A 21,959-nucleotide genomic window follows, 5' to 3' on the forward strand; every position below is an offset into this window, starting at 1 on the left:
GGGGCTAAACAGCCTCATTTCGCTACGTTGGGGGCAGGGTATTTGGGGCTAACCACGGCATTTCTCTACACGAGGCCTCCGTCCCACAGCCCCCTCACTTCCAGCTCCAACCCTGGCGGGCAGAGGCCCTGTGGCACCCAGGGCGCTGAGGAAGGAGGCCGCGGAGCACCCCACCCGTGGGTGCCCCCCGCCCCCCCGCCGCCCTCCTTAACCCCCCCCCCGGCGCCTCCCCCCTGCCGCAGCGCGGCGCTGCCCGGAAGTGCCACGTGTACGCAGCGCGCGTGCGCCGGGCGGGCGGCCCCGGTAGTTCCGGTGCGGCGCGGCCCCGCCCCTGGCGCCGCGGAGCCGAGCGGAACCGAGCCGGGCCCGGGCGCAGCCATGGCCCAGCCCGCGGGGCCCGCCGCTGCCTGCCGAGCTCAGGGCGGTGCCGGGCGGCAGCCCTACAGCAACGGTGAGCTACCGGGACCGGGGTGGGGGGAGCGTCCCGGTGCCCCGGGGCAGGCGGTGTGGGCCGCTTTCGTTTTGCGTGTTTTGGGGGGTTTTGTACCCAAATCCGTGACGGAGCCGCGCGGGCCAGGCCGTGGTACCGCGGCCTGTGAGGGCCCGGGGGGCCTGGCTGCGCTCCCCGGGACCACCCCCCCCCGGTGGGAGCGAGGCACCGGGGTGAGACCGGGCAGCTCCCGGCGGGACCTTGAGAACCGGGAAGCAAGGCACGGGGCGGGCCCGGGCCGTGTCCGTGGCGGTGTGGGCTGCCGGAAGCCTTTCCCAGCCCCTCGCCTTCCCGCAGCACCCCCCTGCCCCGTTCCCTAATTTCTTCGTTCCCTAATTCCGTGCTTCTCCTTTTCGGTACTCGTGGCGCCCCGTGAGCAGGGCAGTTATAACCAGATCCTTCGGTTTTTATGCCTTGTGTACGAGTAATTAAATGGGTTGGCTCGCCTTCCCTCTCCTTCTTTGGCAGCGTGTTTATAACTTCTCAAAAATCACTCACAGCATGGCGTTATACGGCTGCATGGTTGCTTGTAGGGTCAGCAGTGTGGGAAGCAGATAAATGCGGGCTGAAAAGAGTCCTCATTCTCTTGAGCTTGTGGTTGAAGCAGGGAGCGTACAAGAGGAACGTTGGCTCATGGAGTGCTCGAGCGGGATGAGTTACACGCTGGCATCGCTTTATTTCAGCCGGTTTGGCTGTAGTTGGCTCAAGTGCCCAGTGGAAGTTCTGGGAGGTGGCCGGAGGAGGAGAGACATCAGGCTGTCAGGTGTCTGAAAACCGAAGGCCTGAAACCTAGAGTTACGCAAATAAAGGGTAATAAAATGAACCAGCAGTCACGGTGTGCTTGAGAGAGGGCACGGGTTGCTGGCCCGTTGAATAAACGGGGTTATTCGAGTGTGGGCCGTCCTTAGCGCTGTCGGGAAGGCGCTGCGATCCTCGGCTATTACAGGAAAAATAACGTTGCCTAAAAGCGATCGAGAGCGTACCGAGGGTGCCGTTACGGTTATTTGTAACGGCCCGTGAGGAAAGAGAGCTGTCAGCAGAACGACAAATGGTAATCCAGCCGCCAGCTCTCCTCCCGATGCGTTGCTCCCCTCGCCGCCCACAGGTAACCGACTCCCCAGCGCCCTGCGCGTGTGCCCGGCCGAGGCAGCAGCGGCGCCGCACGCTGCCGACCTGGAAATGGCTGGGCAGCGAGCAGCGGGTTGCCTGGTGACAACCTGCCTCTCTTCACGCGGGTTTTAATAGGAGCAGTACTCGCTGATTTGCTCCTGGGCCGGCAGATGCGGAGTGTAAACAAGGAGGAGAAACGCGCTCGGAGAGAACTGTTCGCTCGCCTCGCGTGATGGCGCGGCGCTCCGAGGCCACGAGCCACTTTGGGAGCAGCGGGCGGGCTCGGCTGCAGCGGGTGCTGGTGGCCTCCTGCCGCCCGGCTCGGCTGGAATCCAGCTCGGCCCCCGGGAGCGCGTGTCCTTGTACCCCCTGGGGAGGTTGCGATGGGTGAAAGCGGCGTCCTGGGCACGGGGAGCAGGTGGCACTGAAATTCGGCGTGGCAGAGAACGTGGCTTGAATCGTAGCCTCCCACGATGATGTTTTGATCCCTCATTTCCAAAAACCACTGAGCAGCTGGCATAAGTATTCCAGTGCCATCCCTCATCTCTTAGAAATTTTAAACAGCCTTAGGTACATAAAGGTGTCTCGTGCTGCTAAGGAGGTGGCCTCGCTCTTGTTGCTAGCTCCTGTCCGTGGTGTCCCGAGCTCGGTGGCTTTGCTGTTGTGCAGGTGACCTTGCTTTTCAGTCCGCGCCGAATTCCTGCTCGCAGGAAAGGAGCAGCAGCCTACGGGGAAGCTGGAGAGCCTGCGTGCTGCCTGCCGGGCCTCCCTAAAGGGGTCAGGTCAAGACGGGCACCTGACAGCAGCAAAAAGCAAGTTCTGAGAAGTCTTTGTGCAACCGTGAAGGCCTTTGAGAAGGGTTAACGCCCCTCAGAGCTGTTGCTTTGGTTTTGTTGGCAGCTTTACGCAGGCCTGCCTTGAAAGCGTGAATTGTGCGAAGGCTATCGAGGCTTTTCATTGGGCTTCTGACTTTTAAAAAATAAAAACAAGTTGAAATTTGGAAGATTGCTTTAAAAATCTAACTCATCACAGCACAAAGTACCATAAAAATGATTCCTGGCTGGGCTACGGAGTCGTGCCCCAAGGTGAATTACCAAGTTACACAATTAATCTGTATTTGCTCTATACCTTGTGTACCATTTAGTGTAACGTTATATCAATATACATGTGATACGGTTCTTACATAAGAAACCTTAGTCACTTGTAGGGCTGGCAAATTGAATTTACAATTCACTTGGTAAGTCAGTTGCCGAAAGCCCACCTGACACGCTGCGGGGCGGTTTTCAGAGGTGAGTCATAACCGTAGGAATTCTCATGTTTGCAAGCTTTTGGTTTCGACACCCTTGGTTTTGGAGGATTATTAATTACTGCGATTTATGAGCAGCTTTGTCGGGATGGTGGGCTATAACCGGGTTTCCTAACTGAAAGGCAGGCAGTGTGTTATGATTAATGGGTACAGAATCTTACGCTGTGTACTTCGTAGGCACAAATAACAGAGGCAGGGCGAGGTCAGGAGCACTGCAGGGCTACCACCTTGGCCGAGCAGGCAGTGTTCAGTGGGTGACAGCTGTCTGTCAGCTGCAGCCTGAGGCTTTCTAGGGAATGCTGAGCTGAACGGCACTCCCAGTATTTGCCCTAACGAGGTACTTCAGTGTTCCTTGCTTAGCTTATTTTGTTGTGTGCGTGCTGAGTTCCGAGTTATTTTCACTTGGAAATGTGAACTTCTCCCCTTTTGAGGTTTAACCAGAATGTTTCGGTAGCTCAGAAACCAGCTGCCTTTATTTTATTGCTAAATGAAATTGTGGGATTTCATTCCGGTGGCAGCTATTTGCAGCACTTGTATGTGAAATGTAATTCCGCGTGCTCATCTCTGCGGCGTGCTTTTGAAAATATAAGTGTTGAATCTTGCAGGGGGTTCTGGTCTGGAAAATGAAATGCTTTTGTTTTTCTGGGTTCAACATTTTATTTTCCAGAAACTTAACTGGAAATTAATCCTGGAAAGTAGGATGGGGTTGGGAGTAAAAGAATCATAAGACTAAGCCATAAGGACGATCTCTTTTGATTTCAGGAGTATAACCGTGGATGTGGAAATCTGATGAAGCCATTCCAGTGCCATTTACTGTTTTATTAACCTTGTTTGTTTTTTCCAGCTGATTAATACCGAGTTCAGCTCTACCACCCAACAAACACATAAGGAGCACCATCAGCCTATCGAGTTTATTTTCTCGATCGGTGAATTATTCCGTGATAAATTGCTCTTCGTTCCGTGTTCTTGGCCAGCTGGCTGTTGATGCGAGCCGTATGTGCAGGAGTAGTCCTCCTGCTAAATTTAGCTGCAGAACCTTTATGGATTAACTCTGTCACTTGAGAAATAGCAGGGTGACTTATGCTGAAATTGGCTGCTCGTGTCTTTGCCGTAAGCTAAAGTTGAAGTTGGTGTCAAGCCTCAAGTGGAGCCGAGCTGTTAGGTGAGGGCGGCTCCTGCTCCCAGCCGGCGCGCCTGTGCTCCTGCCAGCCGCGTGGCAGTGCCCTCCTCCTCGCTCGGCTGGCGTTTGGGTGTTGCTGGAGATGGAAATAGCATCGTTGTGTGCGTTTCGGTCCGGGAGGGTGGAGTTTGCTCAGGCACTGGAGCGCTTAGTGAGCTGTGTGGTTGGGAGGCTACTGTAAAAACAAAACACTAAAAGATCTAAGTGTTGATAGCAAAATGCTATCAAGTTCGTTGCCCGTGTAGTACTACTTCCATCACTTCTACCTGATTGTTTTTTTAAAAACAAAAACGACTTCTCTAATGTGGAGATTAATAACATCCTCGGGAAGGAGAGTCCCAGGAACATGTTTTATTTTCAGCAGCAATACACGACACTGACCTTTCAAAGCTTTTTTTCTCCTAGGTCCTGTTCAAAATCAGATGATGCATTCTTCAGATGCCCAGGGATACAACCCTGCAGTTCCAGGATCGTACTCGCATCCGAAGGTTCCTCCGCATCAGCCTTCTGGACAGTACAACTACAGCGGCTCCCAGAATGTCTCTCAGTTCAACAGTTACCAAGGGCCTGGGCAGACTCTCAACAGACCGCCAGTGGCACCTCTCTCTGGGTCACCAGTGCAGCAAACGGGTCCTGTACCTCAAGTGCCGCCGCCTGCGTTGCAAAACTCAGCTGCTATATCATCTGCTGGTAGCTTTCCTCCCGGTGCTGGCCCCCCGATGCTTTCAAACTGGCAGTACAGCCAGAGCGCTGTGAGTCACCCGGCCGGGACGCCGCCAAGCCACTTGGCTCCCGGGATGGGGACAGGGTCAGCTCAGCCATCGCCCTCGTTATCAGGAAATACAAATCCTCCAGGAAGTTATCAGTATGCTGCTTCTCCGGGAGGTCCCTCGCTTCACAACAGCTTTATGAAGCCAGGTAACCATATATTTTTTTTTTAACTGGCTGCCAGCGCCAACTTTTCTGTATCGTTTTTAAGAAAAAAGTATACAGACTTCACTCTATGGCAGCCTTTTGCTCATGGGTACCAGATTGTCAAAACAGATGATCTGAGAAAACGCACATCACAAAATTTGGGGTAACTTCTTTGGATTAGAAAGGGAAATTCAGTGTGGAAAATTTCATTTTGCTCGGGTGGCTGAAGCAGGTAACTCCTTAGCAGCGGCTTGGTGTTTTGGGAAGCTATGTGTGGGTAATGTTTCCGTGGCCTTTGCCATTCCTTGGGGTGTTTGAAGCATTTGTGTGCTTCAGTCAAGTGAGAGCTTCCGGACTTCACAGTTGAAAAATGTTAAAGCAAATCTTTTTTCTTATGAAATGCTTTTAGCTCCATTAGACATTACTCTTGATTCTAGTTCTTCGTTTTATGCTGGCGTGATTTTATTACAGTTGATTGGAATAAGCAATTAGTACTCTGGAGTTCGTTATGAAAATGGTAAATGAGAAACTTTGGAAAGGGGCATATGGAATAGAATTCTTGTACACGTTCAATGGTGAATCCTCCTGAGCAATTTCCCGGTAAAGTTTTTGTAGAACAACGATCACTTTTAAAAGGGATTTAGCTCATTTTGCTGCTGGCGCTCATCCTTAGAACAAGGGTCTGCCAGCTGCATGCCCAGCCTCGGGCAGCCTCTCTCAGACACAACCCGTATGTTACTGTCTTGTATCAGCTTGTCGAAGATGAGCATCCTGTCTGGAGGAATCTGTTTTAGACTCTTCTGGTACACTATATACTCTGTCTGATGTGGGGCTGTACTATAACTTTATGAAGTCCAGGATTCATAGTTGAAACGAGGATGCTTTCTGTGCCTCTTAAAATTCTTACCAAGAATTGTAATAAATAACTGAAAGAGGTAAATAGCATAACATAACAAATAAATAACATCCTGAATAACAGCTACAGGAACCCAGTGTGACAGAAACAACTTGAAGTTGTTAAACCTTCTACATGTATTAGGATTTGTCTGATGCTGCTTATCACTTGAATAGGAGGAATGTGTTTGATCAATATGGTTTCGTAAGAAAAGTCTTCTGTGACTTTTTCAGTGGGGTTCAACTAAAAATGAATCTCTTTACAGGATCTGCACCTCCACCAGTGACTCAGCCTTTAACTCCTCTCCACCCTCCCCCAAGGCCACCTTTAGGACCCCCACCGGTTGGCGGTCCACCTTTAATTAGGCCATCAACGCTGACAGCGGGACCACCTAACACACAGTCTCTGCTAAACTCAGCTGCAAATCAAGACGGTAAGAAATGAGTTACTCTTTTTGTTGATCTTGGACATTACAACTTGCTGTGATGTGCAACCAAGTCAAGTACTCTGCTTCTGTTAGAGAAATAAAGCTTATGCTAATACAGCACGTTAATGCTTTGTCTGGAAGGAGCATGCAAGGACCTGGAAAGAACAAAATAATTCTTGTTGGTAGTTGTTAAATACATTTCCAAGTGTTCATTATTTTTAGTTTATTAGGTGCTGTTTGACATGTCAGTGTCTCACACAGTGGTCATGTTTTTTTTTTCTTTTTGGTGTTCTAAGATCTGGAAGTTCTGATTTCTCTGCATACCTGACTGCTGCGGAGAATATATTCTGTGTATTAATTCCTGTATCATTTTATTCTGCAGGGAAAGCTTAAATGTGAACCCTGCAAGTTGTTGCCTGTTTTACATGAGTGTACCTTGCTTTTTCTTTCTGTGTGAAATCAGTGAAACATATTTTGGATTCCTTCCTTCTCTGAAGGTACTTACTAGAGGCTGTGAAGGCTGTCAGCTGTTGAAGACATATCTGATTTTCTCTGTCTCCTGTGGGGCCTGCACAAATATGCCATTGTTTAAGAACTCATCAGAGCTCTGTATCAAACAGACCTGCAGTTGTGTAGCACTTAGAGCTCGTGTTAAATGGGATGATGTGGTAGTTGGCAGTTTTATTTTTACATATATATATGGTACTTTGTTCTGTCAAAACTGTTGGTACCTTGCATGTTCAGATTGACAGTTTCTTGTATGTGGTAGCTGTATTGAGTGCAAGAATAGTATGTTCAGATTTAGCTTAGTTTTGAACATACAAAAGGCATTAGAAACTGCTTTTGCTTAGAAAGTCTCCCTTCGTAGTACAGAAATGAGATGTTTTCAGGGCTCTGGAGAGAGAAATTTTTAGTTTGAAGCAAGTTTGACTGTTTCTTACTTGTTGATAATGTAGTAGGTTCCTTCCACTGGGTCATCTTTGAAGATTTTAATGATAATATAATGTAAATCGAGTACCTCCTTCCCTGTAAGAATTGATATTTGGTTTTGTATGTTTAGACATAGCAAGCTTAGAATAAGTTGTCCTTTGGGAGGACTCTCAATTTCAAGGTTTTTCTTATCTCAAGTGGAATTTGTATCTTGACTGGTATGTGAGCATATCAGAACTGTTGGTGTTTGGTAAACAGGACTGGACAAAGTGTATAAGCGAAGGGAGTTTGATGTTTCCATGTGATTTTGGTGGAAAAAATATTTCAGGGAGCTCTGTACCTACATTCTGAGATGCTTTGAAAACTGCAGCTGGCACACAGACCCTTCCTCTGATGAGAATGACGAGTCCCCTGACATGCTTTACTGCCTATTAGCTTGGAATTTATGGAGTATACCTAATTTAAAGTAATCTGAACAGATCATTCAACCAGAAATGTAGACTTTGTTTTCCTTCAAAAAGTTTGTGGGTTTTCATGAATGTCCTTAGAGGTCATTTCAGCAGGGGAAGTGCATGAGAGAAATAGCTAAGATATATATTTATAATTAAGTTTTGTCTTGAGACAGTGTAAATCCAAACTACGCTGATCTCCATATTCATCCTGCAAAGAGAATTGCTTTTCATTTACCTCATTACAACTTCTTAGTAACTAGTTAAATTTTAAAATGTGACCTTTTTAACAGGTGATGCTACATCTGCTGCTAGCGATGGGTCCGCGGTCCAAAATAGCTATGATGCAATAGAAGGAGGTGGCCTCATGGGTAAGATTTTGGAATTAAAAATGCTTACCATTACATAACATTTTTAAGAGTTTAGGAAAGATAGAAGCTTAGGCATTTATGTACAGACATACTTCGTTCAATGTCTGTCTTGAAAGTAAATATATTTGAAGCATTGACAGACTATATGCATGCAAGTATTGTAGAGCAGCTAACATTTTGTGAAATTGACCACACTTGTCAATGGTTCACACTTAAAAGTTAAACAACAAAAAGCCCTCCTGATGTGATAATGCTTTGACCAAGCTGCACTTCTTCAATTCATCTTAAATATTTGTCTTCTCTACTTCTAGCAACCCCACATCCTTCTCCTGCACCCCCGAATCTTAAGATGAACAGAAATGTTGGCTATTCTTACCCTGCCTTGCCACCAGGCTACCAAAATACTTCACCACCTGGAGCACCAGGAATGCAAGCATCTGCTTTGCAATATCCAGATGGATCAAAACATTTCCACCAGGTAAAGATTTTGTATTTTTTTTCTCACTACTACCCCAATGCACTTGGAATTTAAAAATAATAATAATAATGCAGCAGTCTGTGTTGTGTGTCAATGGGGTTCTGCTTCTGTAGTTCCCTGTTCTCTGTGCCACTTGTTCACGATGATAGATGTATCCAGAAATTAATGCTTTTGTTGTCAACTTGACACCAGTCTGGAAAAATTGTGCCAGCTCTTTCTATAGTGTCTTATTATTAAATCTGCTCAGAATATTTATCTTCTAAAATTTTCAGCTGCTTTGGGCGTGCTTTTCTTCCCTCAGGTCGCTATTGTTAGCTGAAGTATTTTTTTTCCTGAACTTTCAAAGCAAACGACTGATGTTTTTGCCAGCTGGGCCTCTGTATTTCAAGGGTTTTGTAGCAAATAGGTTATTTTTTACCTCCAGTATGTTACATGCTAAAGTCCAAGTTTATGTAACAAGTACTATTTCTAAATATACCGTTTTAATACAATTGCAGTTAATGTGTACAGAAAATGAAAGGTAGATATGTTTGCTTTTTAAATGAACTGGGTTTCATCCAAATAATCAATGCTAATTGTGAAATTTTGTTTGACTCTAGCCTCCCCTAGGCACTAATCACTTAACTGCATCTATGGGTTCCCTGAGCCTACAGCAAGAAGGATTAAGACCTGTGAATCTTCTTCAAGAAAGAAATATTCTTCCTACAACCATCTTACAGGCTCCTGTCCCAAACTTGCATGAAGATATCCAGAAGCTCAATTGTAATCCAGAGTAAGATTATCAGTTTGCTATAATTCATCAAAATAAATTCCTAGTTGTAAACATAACTTTCAAAAATATTTCCTTATTTTTGTGAGTGTAAAGCATTGAAAATGGGCTTCAGTGTCTTAAGATAAAGGTGGTAAGTGGATTAAATTTTGAAGTGAGGAAGACAGTGTAGAATATTAATTACCCTTTTCAGCTCATTGATATCATCTGCTTATTAGCTGTTGACTTCGTAGTCCTGAAACAGTCCATTAATTCCTGATGTCAGACTATAACCAATGCCATTGATTCAATTTTGAGCAACATTCCTTTTTTAAGTAAGAAAGCCACACATGCATCCCTTAGAAAAGTCATTTAGGAAATGATTTCTAATGCCTTAAGAGATTGTCAAAACGTGGTATTTGAATGTGTACCATAGCTTTAATAAACCAGGTATGTTCTACTGCAGGTGTTATGAGATCACGTGTCTCCACTTGCCGTTGCTTTTTGTTAGAATCTAAAAATAGTTGTATGCGATTAATTAGATAATTCCATCAGTTAAGCACCTATTTGCTGTTTACAAAATTTCATTGATTTGTGTTCCGTTCTCTGGAGCCAAGATTGAGGCGGTTAGCAGAGCTTGCCCTTTTCTTTATCTGGTGCACACACTGTAATTTGAATGACCTGCTATTTTCATTTTAGTCTGGGACGTGTTTCAAGTAACTGTTCTCCATAACAAGAGGATAACGTAACCGTCATAATCCTCCTGTTAGGGTTCTCAGCTGCTACTAAGTGCTTTTTCTAAACCTGCCTCACAGTGTACAAGGAAATTGTGTAGGAAATATGAGGAAAAATAAGATGTTTGCAAGGCAGTTACAAATAAGTACAATGCAAAAAGTTTGCAATATAGCTTGCAATGAGTATGATTGAGAAGATTTAAAATAGGAATTAACTCACTGAAGTGAGGTAGATAAGAAGGTTGTGGATGCAGAAGCACGCGTGACCTCTGTATTGAAAGTAACCAAAATACTTGTATTACAAATAAAAACGTGTGTATTTGCAAAAGTACTGTGCATGACTGCACTTTGCGGAAACCACTGGGTTCTGAAGTGTCTGAAGTTACAGCTATGGGGTTGTTTGTAGTTATTTTAAACTTTGCTGGTTCAGATCAGTATATAAGGCCACCTCAAAAAGTTACCCCAGAATAATGCTTTGTGTATAAAGGTTTGGTGCAACTTTGAGCATTGTTAGGCTTAACTTTGACTGAAGTGGCTAAAATTACACTGTTTTCTGCATAAAGAGCAGGTGTATAAAGTAACATAAGAACTAAAGCATGTATTGTGGATCCAGCTCAGACTAAAACAGAACTACGTGACAGAGTTGGAGATGATACTTTATCTGGGGATGGATGTCACCAGCTCTGGAAAATATAAAGGATGCTATACACTACTGAAATTATCATTTTCTTACCTGAAAGTCACTGAAGATAATCCTTTATTCTCTGTGTAGGTTGTTCCGCTGTACCCTGACCAACATTCCTCAAACTCAGGCCTTACTGAATAAAGCCAAACTTCCTTTGGGGCTCCTGCTTCATCCTTTCAAAGACTTATCGGTATGAGAAATATCTAAAACTTTAAATGCTGAAATATCAGCTATACCTTTACTAAAGTCTGTCCGAAGTCAGAAAAGGGATTAGAAAAGAAGTGCAACTGTGTTGGCTGATCTTGGCCTAGGAAAATTGCCTCGGTAACTGACATTTCCCTGTTCCATACAGATTGCTGTCATTTATCTGAGATTTTTCTCCTGCCTTTCTAAACCTCAAAAAAATTAAAAATAAAAAAATACCTTAGAGGCAGTGCAGAAGTCAGACTGTGACAGAAGACAACTCGCGTAAATACCACTCCTACTTGAATAGCTGTATTTTGTCACATAACAGTTGTAGTTACTAATTTCCTGTACCAAACCAAGTACTGATTCTTAATTTAGTTAAGCATTAACAAAGTTAAAGGGGTTTGACTGTCCACAGATACCTAGGAGATTTTGAATTTGGCAGTGCATCTTTTAAATGTTGCTATTTTTCACAATTTAAGTGATTTTCTGAATACATATTGCTGTCTTTTTCCTGGGATCTTTGCCCTGCATTGAATGTCGAGTTTGTTCTTGCACTATAAATGCAAAATTCAAGACAGTGGAGGCTTGAAAGGGGAACGTTTGCAGCCAAATAGATTAGAGCTAGGTTCTGACCAGTATTATTATTAAGGAATTTTGTAGGAGTGCTGTGTGGATGCAGAAATACTTGTTCCTTAAACAAGTATGCTTTGACTAGCTAGCTAACCAGGAAGCACAGTGTAGATTGTTGTTATCATCGTTGAATGGCTGCAGTGTTGATGCTTTAAAATAGGAAGCTTTTCTTTTCCAGCAATTGCCAGTGGTCACTTCAAGCACTATTGTGAGATGTCGTTCCTGCCGGACGTATATTAACCCTTTCGTCAGCTTTCTAGACCAAAGGAGATGGAAATGCAATTTGTGCTATAGAGTGAACGATGGTAGGTTTTAAATGCGCTCGTTATTTTGAACTGTTACAGTTATCGTTTCCCACCTTGACCTTTGAGATGGTAATATTGACTGTATCAGTACTAGGGTTCGTCATTTGTTGTGCTGAAGTCTGACCCAGTCTCCCAAGGTAGGCCAGGTGACAAAGTTGCTTTCCTACCTAGTATATATAGTTTTCCAAGAAGTGTTGCCCAACAGGCACAAAAGAGTTGATATTTTTGTTTTAAAATGTAGCACAGCTAATACTAGTTTGAAGTAATAATGTATTAATTTATCTGCACAGTTCCTGAAGAATTCATGTATAACCCTGTGACAAGAGTTTATGGAGAACCTCATAAAAGACCTGAAGTCCAGAATGCTACTATTGAGTTTATGGCTCCATCTGAATACATGGTAAGGTTTTACTTATTCTCTCCCTTAGTTTTTATTTCCAGAGAGAAGTTGGGAGGAAAAAAAAAACACAACCTTTTTATAGGGGGTGCTTTCCAGTTTAGTATAGCAGTTACTGCTTCAAGGAGTACATCTGAGAAGACTCGAGCATTACTTCAGATAGGATATCATTTATAAACATTTATGATTTCATAGTTCTGTATTTAGAATATGTAGGTGTTTGTGGGTCTTTTGAAAGAAAACCACAATTATAGAATCACCCAATAAGAGAAATGCATCTAGAAATTTTATGTCATCTGTACATTGCTCTAATAGAGTTTAAACTTGCAGTAGAATAAAACCAATTTAATAAATGTCACTTCGACAATTAAAGGCAATCTTTTCTTTGTTCAGCTACGTCCACCTCAGCCACCTGTGTACCTCTTTGTATTTGATGTCTCTCATAATGCAATAGAGACAGGATACTTGAATACAGTCTGCAAGACCTTATTAGACAATCTCGACTTGTAAGTAAAAAGAATGTCTTTTTTTGGTCTTATGAAACCTGTGATAGACGTTAACATGCTAATGCTTCCTGTCTGTAAGAAAAGTTTCCTGGTGTTGGCTCGCCATGGCCAGTGTTGTATGGAAATATAGTATAAAGCTGTAATCATTTTTCCTATCACAGCTGCACCAGTATATAAGGTAATTTTGAGGCACTTCTCAGACTGGGTCTTTTCTGTCTTCTTCACCAACCCCAAAGAGGAATAAGCATCGTGTTAATGATGTGTTTAGAATTGTATCTTCTAAAAGCTGAAATTTAGATGAGTATTCACTGGAATTTATGCATGCATCTAATTAACTTTTCATTTTTAAAATGTGCTATTTGAATGTACATAAATCCGGCTTAGTATTTGCAGCTTGTTTCTTTTCTGTATCTTTATATTACTTTTGTTTGATATATAGTAGAGTTGATGTCCAGCTTTCGACTTGATTAACATTGGAAAACGCTGAAAGATAACTCACTTTGGGATTCTTATGTGTCATTCCTTTCTGAAGGGGCTTCTATGCTGAACTCCTACATAAGGTTTTAACTTAAAATTACAAACACCTGTTGCTGTGTCTGCAAACACAGTTATTCTTTTTAAGTGTTGTTCATCCATTTATTACCCTCTTAAAAAAAAATCTCGGATGTCTGCTGGGTGATTCTACTATGAGGTCCTTTTTTTTCCTCCAGAATGATTTAGTCAAGCTGTTGCAGTATAGCTGTTAAGCTAACTACTTGCTAACAATGTTGGACAGGTGCAGTGGATGTGGTTTTAAATTAAAAAAAAAAAAAAGCTTGTAGAAATGAAATTTCATCTTGCTGAACACCATATGTCTGATTTTTAGGCTTCCCGGGAATACTAGAACAAAAATAGGCTTCATCACATTTGACAGCACAATCCATTTCTACAGTCTTCAGGAAGGTCTCTCTCAGCCTCAGATGCTTATAGTTTCAGATATTGAAGGTATGCAGAGAAAACTTCTGTGTTTAGTACCTATTAACGACAGCTGGTTTTGACAGCCTTTTTAACATATATCTGGTGGGAGTTTCTAGATCAGATCATTAATCTCTCTAGTAGTGGCTATAGGAGTAGCATATATGTGGGTTCCTTTGAAGCTCCTGATGTCTGAGCAATGCTGTGGCTGCTCATGACTTAAAACATGAAGACAGCCTTCTGAAAAACAAAGATGGCCTTCTGAACTTCTAGTTTTTTATACAATTATCTAAATTCCTGTTAGGATTGTAATTGAAATAATGATGCTTGGTAAATTGTGGTAGATTCTTAGTGACTAATGCTTAGTAATGGTCTTTTGCCTTTACTATCAATTTACCTTTCACTGATGTTAAGGGGCAGGGTGGAATGAATACTAGACAATCTTCTATGCATTTTTACTCAGTAGGCTTTATCCTTCAAGCCTTTTGACTGCTATTCTAAAATGCCATTCTAGCCGCAGGTATGCTGGGGGTGGATCGATCTTTGAATGGATTTACACATTGCTACTATATTTTTTCAATAGATGTAATGATTGGCAAACACAATTCAGGAAAGATTTTTTTAAACAAACAACAACAACAAAAAACCTAACACTTTTTTTTTCTTCCAGATGTATTTATACCAATGCCAGAAAACTTATTAGTAAACTTAAATGAAAATAAAGAGGTAAGAATTGCCTTAAATAACTAGTGACATTCACATAATATGCTTGATAGTTTGTGGATTACTAAATACTCTTTAATATCTATGTTTAAATGACAAGTTTGGGGTGGGGAAAAAGTCTTTTAATTTATCTATTTGACCATAAAAATTTAACAACCTGAAACAAAACAATACTTGACTTTTGCTAGGGCTTTTTATTACTACCTTAATATTGGCGGTATTAGTACATGTTTATATACACTCAGAAGTCTTCTCTATGAAGAAAAAGCTATTAAGACTCTAGTCTTAATATTTTATTTTCTAAATTGCAGCTTATTCAGGATCTACTGAGGACCTTGCCACAAATGTTTACCAAGTCCCTGGAAACTCAGAGTGCTCTCGGGCCTGCATTACAGGCAGCCTTTAAACTGATGTCCCCCACTGGAGGTAGAATCTCTGTCTTCCAGACACAGCTTCCATCTGTGGGAATGGGAGCACTGAAATCGAGAGAAGAACCGAACCAAAGAGCAACTGCAAAGGTTAGAAAAGTTTTTAAAAAAAAAAAAAAAAAAAAGATTCAGAGAACTGACAGTCCTGTTCTGTACATGTGTGTGGGTATGGAATTGCCTGTTCTAGGTGAATTTTTTGGTTCTTTTGTTGGGTTAACTATTTAACTACTTCAGTGAAGAGAAGGGGGACGGTAAACAACTACTGTAAATATAGATTTGTGACCTGATTCTTTAAAAGATGTTACTAAAGTCAGTGGTGAAAAATCAATTGTTGGTGTCACTGAAAACAAGTGATAAATACGTGAATCCTGAATTTTCTTCGTGTATCATAATGTTCCCTTGCGTGAACAGGACATACATCTGACTCCATCAACTGACTTTTACAAGAAGTTAGCCTTGGACTGCTCAGGACAACAGGTTGCAGTGGATTTATTTCTTCTTAGTGGGCAATATTCTGACTTAGCTTCTCTAGGTAAGCCATATGAAGTTGTTTTGGGGCATCTAACTCCTAAACTTCTTGACAAATACACAAAATCTATATTAGCATTTAGAATATGAACAAATCTAGTGTGTCAAGATGCAAATTCATCCTTGAGCAGTGACACTGAACAGAAGGCAATATTTCAGTCTTTCCTGATTTAGCATAACTGTTTTCACATTCTCCCCTTAGTGAGTCAGGATTTCTGTGGTCCTGGTATAAGTGGTTGAAATCTTTCTTCCTTTCTGCCTTCCAGCCATCAGTGTTAAGCCTACCATTAGGGTAGGCTTACTAGTGTCTTAATTATTTTTTCTCCATTTAACCAGACTTCTGAGTGACAGAGTACCTGTAATTTCAGGCCATTTCATGCCTCTATACCTAATTGAATATATAGTTGTATTACGTCTATGTCTCTGTATGCAGGTCTATGACTGTGTAACAAAGCTATTTGCAGGTGTAAACTGTTTAATAATTAAAAGTAATATCACATTCCACTGGTATATTTAAAGACAACTGTATTCACTCTGCCATTGTATGGTTTTGTTTCAGGTTGTATATCAAGATATTCGGCAGGTAGTGTCTATTACTACCAATCTTACCATCATAAACACAACCCTGTCCAAGTGGAGAAATTGCAAAAGGAGTTGAAACGATATTTAACTAGAAAAATTGGATTTGAGGCTGTCATGAGGATAAGATGCACTAAAGGTTTGAACATGTTTTTTTGAGGGTGGGGCAGGAGCAAGCAGGGGATAGTGTCTGCTGTTGCTCGGGAATGTTTTGATTCATATGATTAATACTTTGGCTTTTATGTAAACCTAAATGGTTAAAAGACAAAGATTATAAAAGTAAAACTCAGTACCAGGAATTGGACCATTTTTATGACTGTATTTGGAATTTAAGTGTCAGTAAAAATTCTGTATTTTATAACGGCTAAGACTGGAATTTTTGCCAGGCTGCTCGCTCTTTCATCATGTAGAGACTTGCTGTTATTCTACATTGATTTCTGAATTCCTGGCTTCTGCTAGGCTTTGTGGATTCTACAGATCAGTAATCTGTTTGGAATATTTACCTTTCTGAAGATGCTTTATTTTATTCAGAAGGATCTTAACGTTCTGATACAGAACAGGGGTGTTGGATGGGTAAATGACATCTGTAGTTCACATCTGACTGAAAAAAAAATTCTTTGGTATAATGCTTATCTCGTAGGTCTTTCCATTCATACCTTCCATGGGAACTTCTTCGTAAGATCTACAGACTTGCTCTCGTTACCCAATGTAAACCCAGATGCAGGATACGCCGTGCAAATGTCAGTAGAAGAGAGCCTTACTGATATGCAGGTTGTTTCTTTTCAGTCAGCTCTTCTGTACACATCCAGTAAAGGTAAGATGTGTAGGTAGTGTTAGCTGAAACTGATTATATTCAGTTAAGTGTTTTTGTGTACATTTATAAGCTGTAATTCAGTTGGAGTCACAAAAAGGCAGTAGATGTGATGTGTTACTGCATGTTGATGTTATTGCTTCTTTCAGACCAAGAAGTTTCCTGGGAAACTAACTGTGGCTTGCAAATAGGTGGACTTAGCCTAGAAACTGAGAACTAACAGTTTTTAAAAGCTACTTAAAACAGCCTGGTTCACTGTTTGTATGATAAATGGGATTGAATCATATTTTTTTTGTTTATTTGGTCTAACACAGATCAGCTGTGTTAATAATAAATAATAGTGTTTATGGGGAAATTATCCGATTAATGAAAGTATTTAAGTGTGGCAAAATTTACTGAATAAACAGTGGCATTCTTGTGTTCCTTCATAAAAACCAAAGTTGTGGGGTTTTTTTCGTACAGGTGAAAGAAGAATTCGTGTCCACACGATGTGCTTACCTGTTGTGACAACGCTGAGTGATGTCTATGCGGGGGCAGATGTACAAGCTATCACAGGGCTGTTAGCCAATATGGGTAAGAATTATAAGAGCTCATCTGGATATGTATGCTAAAAGCTTTAGAGGTATCATCCAGTAATCCACTGAGAAGTTACATTAGAAGTAACGATTCTCTCTGCTTCTAATGCTTGGCTTAGGTAAAATATCAGTATAGTTGTATGTAGTCACCTGGCCTTAGTCCGGTGCATCATCATACTTTTGGTTGGTAATACTTAAATCAAAAAAACCCTTGGTCCTTGGCTTTTTTTCTGAATCATTTATCTTAACTTCTACAGTAGTGTAGTAAAAATTTAAGCTGCATGGGAGTATATGTTAAAATGAGAAGTTAACTTATGTGACTTACTACACAAGGAGGAAAAGCCCCTTTCTTGAGCCTTATACTTTTTTTTTTAAGCTGTGGACCGATCAGTTTCTGCTACCTTGAGTGATGCTCGAGATGCTTTGGTCAACGCAGTGATAGACTCTTTATCTGCTTACCGTTCGTCAGTCCTAAGCATTCAACAGCCTGGTCTGATGGCCCCCAGTTCGCTACGGCTCTTCCCACTTTATGTACTGGCACTCTTAAAACAGGTAAGCCATGGAAGAGGAGCGTAGTTGTCTACGCTTGGAATGTCAACCTGAAGTAAAAGAGCATGTGCAAAGTAAATAAACTATGTTGAATTTAGTTTCTCACTTTTCTTTAATGGTCAAATTAAATGCCTGATTGTTTGCAGAAAGCATTTCAAACTGGGACGAACGCACGTTTAGATGAACGCATTTTTACCATGTGTCAGGTGAAAAACCAACCCCTCGTTTACCTCATGCTTATGACACATCCCAGTTTGTACAGAGTTGATAATCTCACAGATGAGGTGAGTATTTGCATTGCTATGTGGTCTGATTGTGTCTGGTCCCATAGATATGTATGATGTGAAAATAAATTTGTGTTTTAAACCTCACAAGTCTTCCGCATTAAAGCCATGTAGCTCAGATTTCCTGTTTCATTTTCCCAGTTGTTTCATTTGTCTTTGTTACTTGGGGATAGGCTTGATGAATTCTGGTGAGAAGCTGATCTTTGGGAATGAGTGGATGGGGAAAGGTTCTTTCCTAATTTCTGCCCTGTCTTATCTTGCACTATAAATTGTATGTATGTCATGATAGTATAAGAGATGTTTTGTCGTCCTCCCCCTTGTTGCTTCCTTTATTTTAAAATGTCAAAGTAGTTCTGTGAACAGTGTGTTTAAGAGCCTGAATAATTTCAGGAATCACATCAATACTGATCAAGATAAACTTGAAGTATACCTCTCTAAATAGAACATCAAGAGATTTACTATTAAATTATGTGCTTGAATTATAACAAACTTAGAGGAAAGGGATTCAGCTTCAATATTCAGCATAGGACAGCCTAATCTTACTTGACCTTCTATTTTTGTGCCCGTTTCACTGCATCAAGATGTGAACAGTACTTTTTTTTTCCTTTAGGGAGCTCTTAACATAAATGACAGAACTATACCTCAGCCACCCATTCTCCAGCTGTCAGTGGAGAAGTTGAGTAGGGATGGTGCTTACCTTATGGATGCTGGCTCTGTAAGTTGTGTGGTGGTGGTGATTTAAATTTGTTTTTCCAAATTTTTATTTACTTTGTGCTCTTTCTGAGAGCTCAAAACGTGTAGAAGACCGACGAGGTGTAGTTTTGTTTTAGGTTATTCTTACTGCTGGTTATCTTTCAGGTAATGTTTCTGTGGATTGGGAAGAACTGTGGGCAGAGCTTTATCAGCCAAGTCCTTGGAGTTCCAAATTATGGCTCAATACCACAGAACATGGTACGTGCTTGCTTTGCTGTATACCAGTCGCACAGTGCAGCCAAAATGTTATCTTCATGGGAATTGAAATACTATATTGAAATATTAGCCCTCTAGTTGTTACACACTATAAATCCAGGTCCAAGGGAAACAAAATGTTATGTCTCTTGGAATTTCTCTAGGCTGAAACTTTAATCTGGATCATCCCATGAAAGCACAGTAGGAATAGTTAAGTTATAAGCAATAATTAAGTTTCTCAGAACAGTGGGAGCACCCTGGGAATATCTGGGAATAGTAAGCACAGGGGATTAGTGGAAAACCTTCTTCAGTTTCTGTGAAAAAACAGTACTGATCACAACTCAGCAATTACTATTCTGATAGGCAGTTGCTGGTACCTGTTCAGTGCGTTTGATTGTTTCAAGCCCTTTAAAAGGAGACCACAGGAAAACTATTCATCACAGAATGCCTCCTCTGTCCAGGGTTTCTTTACACCTGATTAGGGTAGAGTTGAGCTATTTTGTTAAGTGTTCAATTTACTGCGGGTATTGTATACTGCTATGTATTAATGATACCCTTTGCTTCTCAGACACATCTGCCAGAGCTTGAAACTGCAGAATCCATCAGAACAATAGCTTTCGTTTCTTGGCTGAGAGAACAGAGACCTTTCTTTCCTATACTATATATAATAAAGTAAGTGTTTTAACAGTCTTCAAGACCTTTTACAGTACATATTTGGATATCATACACTGTACTTTCTGAAGTCGAGTTTTATCAATGGTGCATGCTGTGCCTAACAAGTTTGACAGTAGATATGACTTGGTATGAATCATCTTTGATTTATAACTTTCACAGATTAACTTTTTCTGTGACGTTTAGCCTTTCTTAATGTCGGATGAAGTTAATACTGGTAAGAGTACTTGTTGGGATTAATCACAAGGGCTCTTTTCATAAGTCCTTGAGCTCTGAGCACATCTTGCACTTGATCTGTAACTTTCTGAATGCATTGGTAGATCTTGGTGAATATTTATTTCACTCAAATGTTTATTTTCATTTTGAAGGGATGACAGCCCATTGAAATCAAGTTTTCTGCAAAATATGATTGAAGACAGAACAGAATCAGCCTTATCATACTATGAGTTCCTCCTTCATATACAGCAGCAAGTGAATAAATGAAACGCTAGCCTTTGGCTCACTTCTTTAAGGAAAGATTTTGCAGTAAAGAACACTTGTGCTTATAATATCCTCATTAAATCTGTGGCCTGAGGCAGTCGATGAGAAGTTCTCACTGTGATTTCAACGAACTAAAGCAAATAAAGGACCACATCTGAGAATCAAATGTGCAACTATACATTATACCTTAAAAATCAAACTATTGGAACTGGTTGAGCACCTTTATTTTGCTGCAAATCATGTTTTTACTGTAAGTAGTTGCAGCATGAAGTACATTTACAAAGGCAATACTGAAAAGGTGAAATACATTTTGTAAAATAAAGAGTTCTTTGTTGTTCAAAATGTATATTTCCGTAACTCCTTGCATTTTTTTTTTTTTGCTGCTAGATATAAAAACCTCACAATACTGATCATGATTTGCAGGGAAATTCTTTATAAGTGCATCCAGTGATCAGAGCATCTCAATGTTCAACTTAAAAATGCTTAAAGTAGCAATGAAACAACTGTTCATTGTGAAACGAACAAATACTTTATGAAACTTAGAATCCAGTGTTTGGAATGGATTATGGCTAACAGGACTCAAGGTAAGCTTAACATGGACAAGATGGCTTAATTTGTGAAAGCTTTTAATAAGTCAGTATTCAATTTTTTTTAAAAATAGTGGGGAGGAGTGAGCCCTATATGAGATACATTAAAGTCAGTGGCTGAGTCAGCAGTAAAAGTAGACATATAGATGGCAAGCTTTGTTTTTCTTCAGTAAAATTTTTCTTCTTACTTTCAGCCTGTGAATGGTGTGGGAGGGGAATGGCAAGTAAGGTTGTCCCAGGATATATGTTTAGTAGACTTTGGGCTCTTGTTTACATAGCTGAATGTTAGGCCCCTGAAATTTAGTGTGCTTACGAAGTGCGTTTGTGTGATGGCACTTCAAACCTAGTGGTTTGAGACCACATTTAATATTCTGACACTAAAATTGGAAAATAAATTATTTTTCCAAAGACAAAAACATTATTTTGTATTTAAAGATTTCTTTATGGTTTGAGACATACTTGAAGTTCTCCAAGATTTCTTTACTGCAGCTGCCTAATGAGCCTAGGTCCAAAGCCAGTGTGCACCAAATAAAAGCTTTAAATGTACTCTCAGATCCCTGCCAGAGCTACAGACAGAAGTTGGCCTTGGACTTGAAGTGAAAATTTATATACAAAAATATTTAGATAATTTTATAAAAGCGTATCAGTGATCTCCAAAAGAGTTATCAATAGCTAGCATCATGAAGAGTATTTAAGTTGCTGTATCTGTATGCCCATGGAAGACATTTGTATGGAAGAATCTTGTTTTACTTTTTTGTTTAATGGCGATATAGTTCTTGCAAAATCTACTTCTTGGGGCAAGTGTACAGGTAAAACATTTATAAATAAGTGGTCAAGCACATACTGTGACCAGGCTAGTTAGCTTACGCTTGGTGATAGAAATGTCAAAGGACATTGTAGGGTAATCATTTGCTACCATTACAGGCTGTAGCTACACTTGATTGTCAGGAGTTGCCTTACTTCAGGGGAGGAATTTCTTTGGAGAAATTGGTCTTTTCACTTGAGCACAAGAAGGTAAAGTTCAGAGAATGTCTAAAATAGTGTGAAGACTATTGTAGAACCAATTTAAGCTTCCCTGTTTGCTGTCTCTGTAGCA

At 41.1% G+C, this 21,959-nt stretch overlaps 1 protein-coding gene across 1 annotated transcript; it reads left to right on the top strand.

The window, feature by feature from the left end:
* Nucleotides 1-295: 295 nt before the first annotated feature.
* Nucleotides 296-20,924, top strand: SEC24A (SEC24 homolog A, COPII coat complex component). The gene is made up of 23 exons (XM_067005583.1): nucleotides 296-451; nucleotides 4,492-5,004; nucleotides 6,162-6,329; nucleotides 7,996-8,073; nucleotides 8,385-8,551; nucleotides 9,151-9,323; nucleotides 10,806-10,908; nucleotides 11,716-11,842; nucleotides 12,133-12,242; nucleotides 12,633-12,745; nucleotides 13,611-13,729; nucleotides 14,370-14,425; nucleotides 14,734-14,940; nucleotides 15,262-15,382; nucleotides 15,938-16,096; nucleotides 16,598-16,771; nucleotides 17,231-17,341; nucleotides 17,720-17,895; nucleotides 18,039-18,176; nucleotides 18,787-18,891; nucleotides 19,035-19,127; nucleotides 19,693-19,796; nucleotides 20,165-20,924. The coding sequence occupies exons 1-23, from the start codon at nucleotides 379-381 to the stop codon at nucleotides 20,277-20,279; spliced, it is 3,303 nt and encodes a 1,100-aa protein (XP_066861684.1). The 5' UTR covers nucleotides 296-378; the 3' UTR covers nucleotides 20,280-20,924.
* Nucleotides 20,925-21,959: the final 1,035 nt, after the last annotated feature.

The sequence above is a fragment of the Anser cygnoides genome, chromosome 14 (genome assembly GCF_040182565.1).
Source record: "Anser cygnoides isolate HZ-2024a breed goose chromosome 14, Taihu_goose_T2T_genome, whole genome shotgun sequence".
In the NCBI taxonomy this organism is placed as follows: Eukaryota; Metazoa; Chordata; class Aves; order Anseriformes; family Anatidae; genus Anser; species Anser cygnoides.

Bases quoted from the DNA above. Each gene is read 5' to 3' on its own strand.
- SEC24A (XM_067005583.1), top strand. From the start codon at position 379: ATGGCCCAGCCCGCGGGGCCCGCCGCTGCCTGCCGAGCTCAGGGCGGT. The intron at 8,074-8,384 runs GTAAGATTTTGG...CTCTACTTCTAG, and splicing joins AGAAGGAGGTGGCCTCATGG to CAACCCCACATCCTTCTCCT. The intron at 8,552-9,150 runs GTAAAGATTTTG...GTTTGACTCTAG, and splicing joins GATCAAAACATTTCCACCAG to CCTCCCCTAGGCACTAATCA.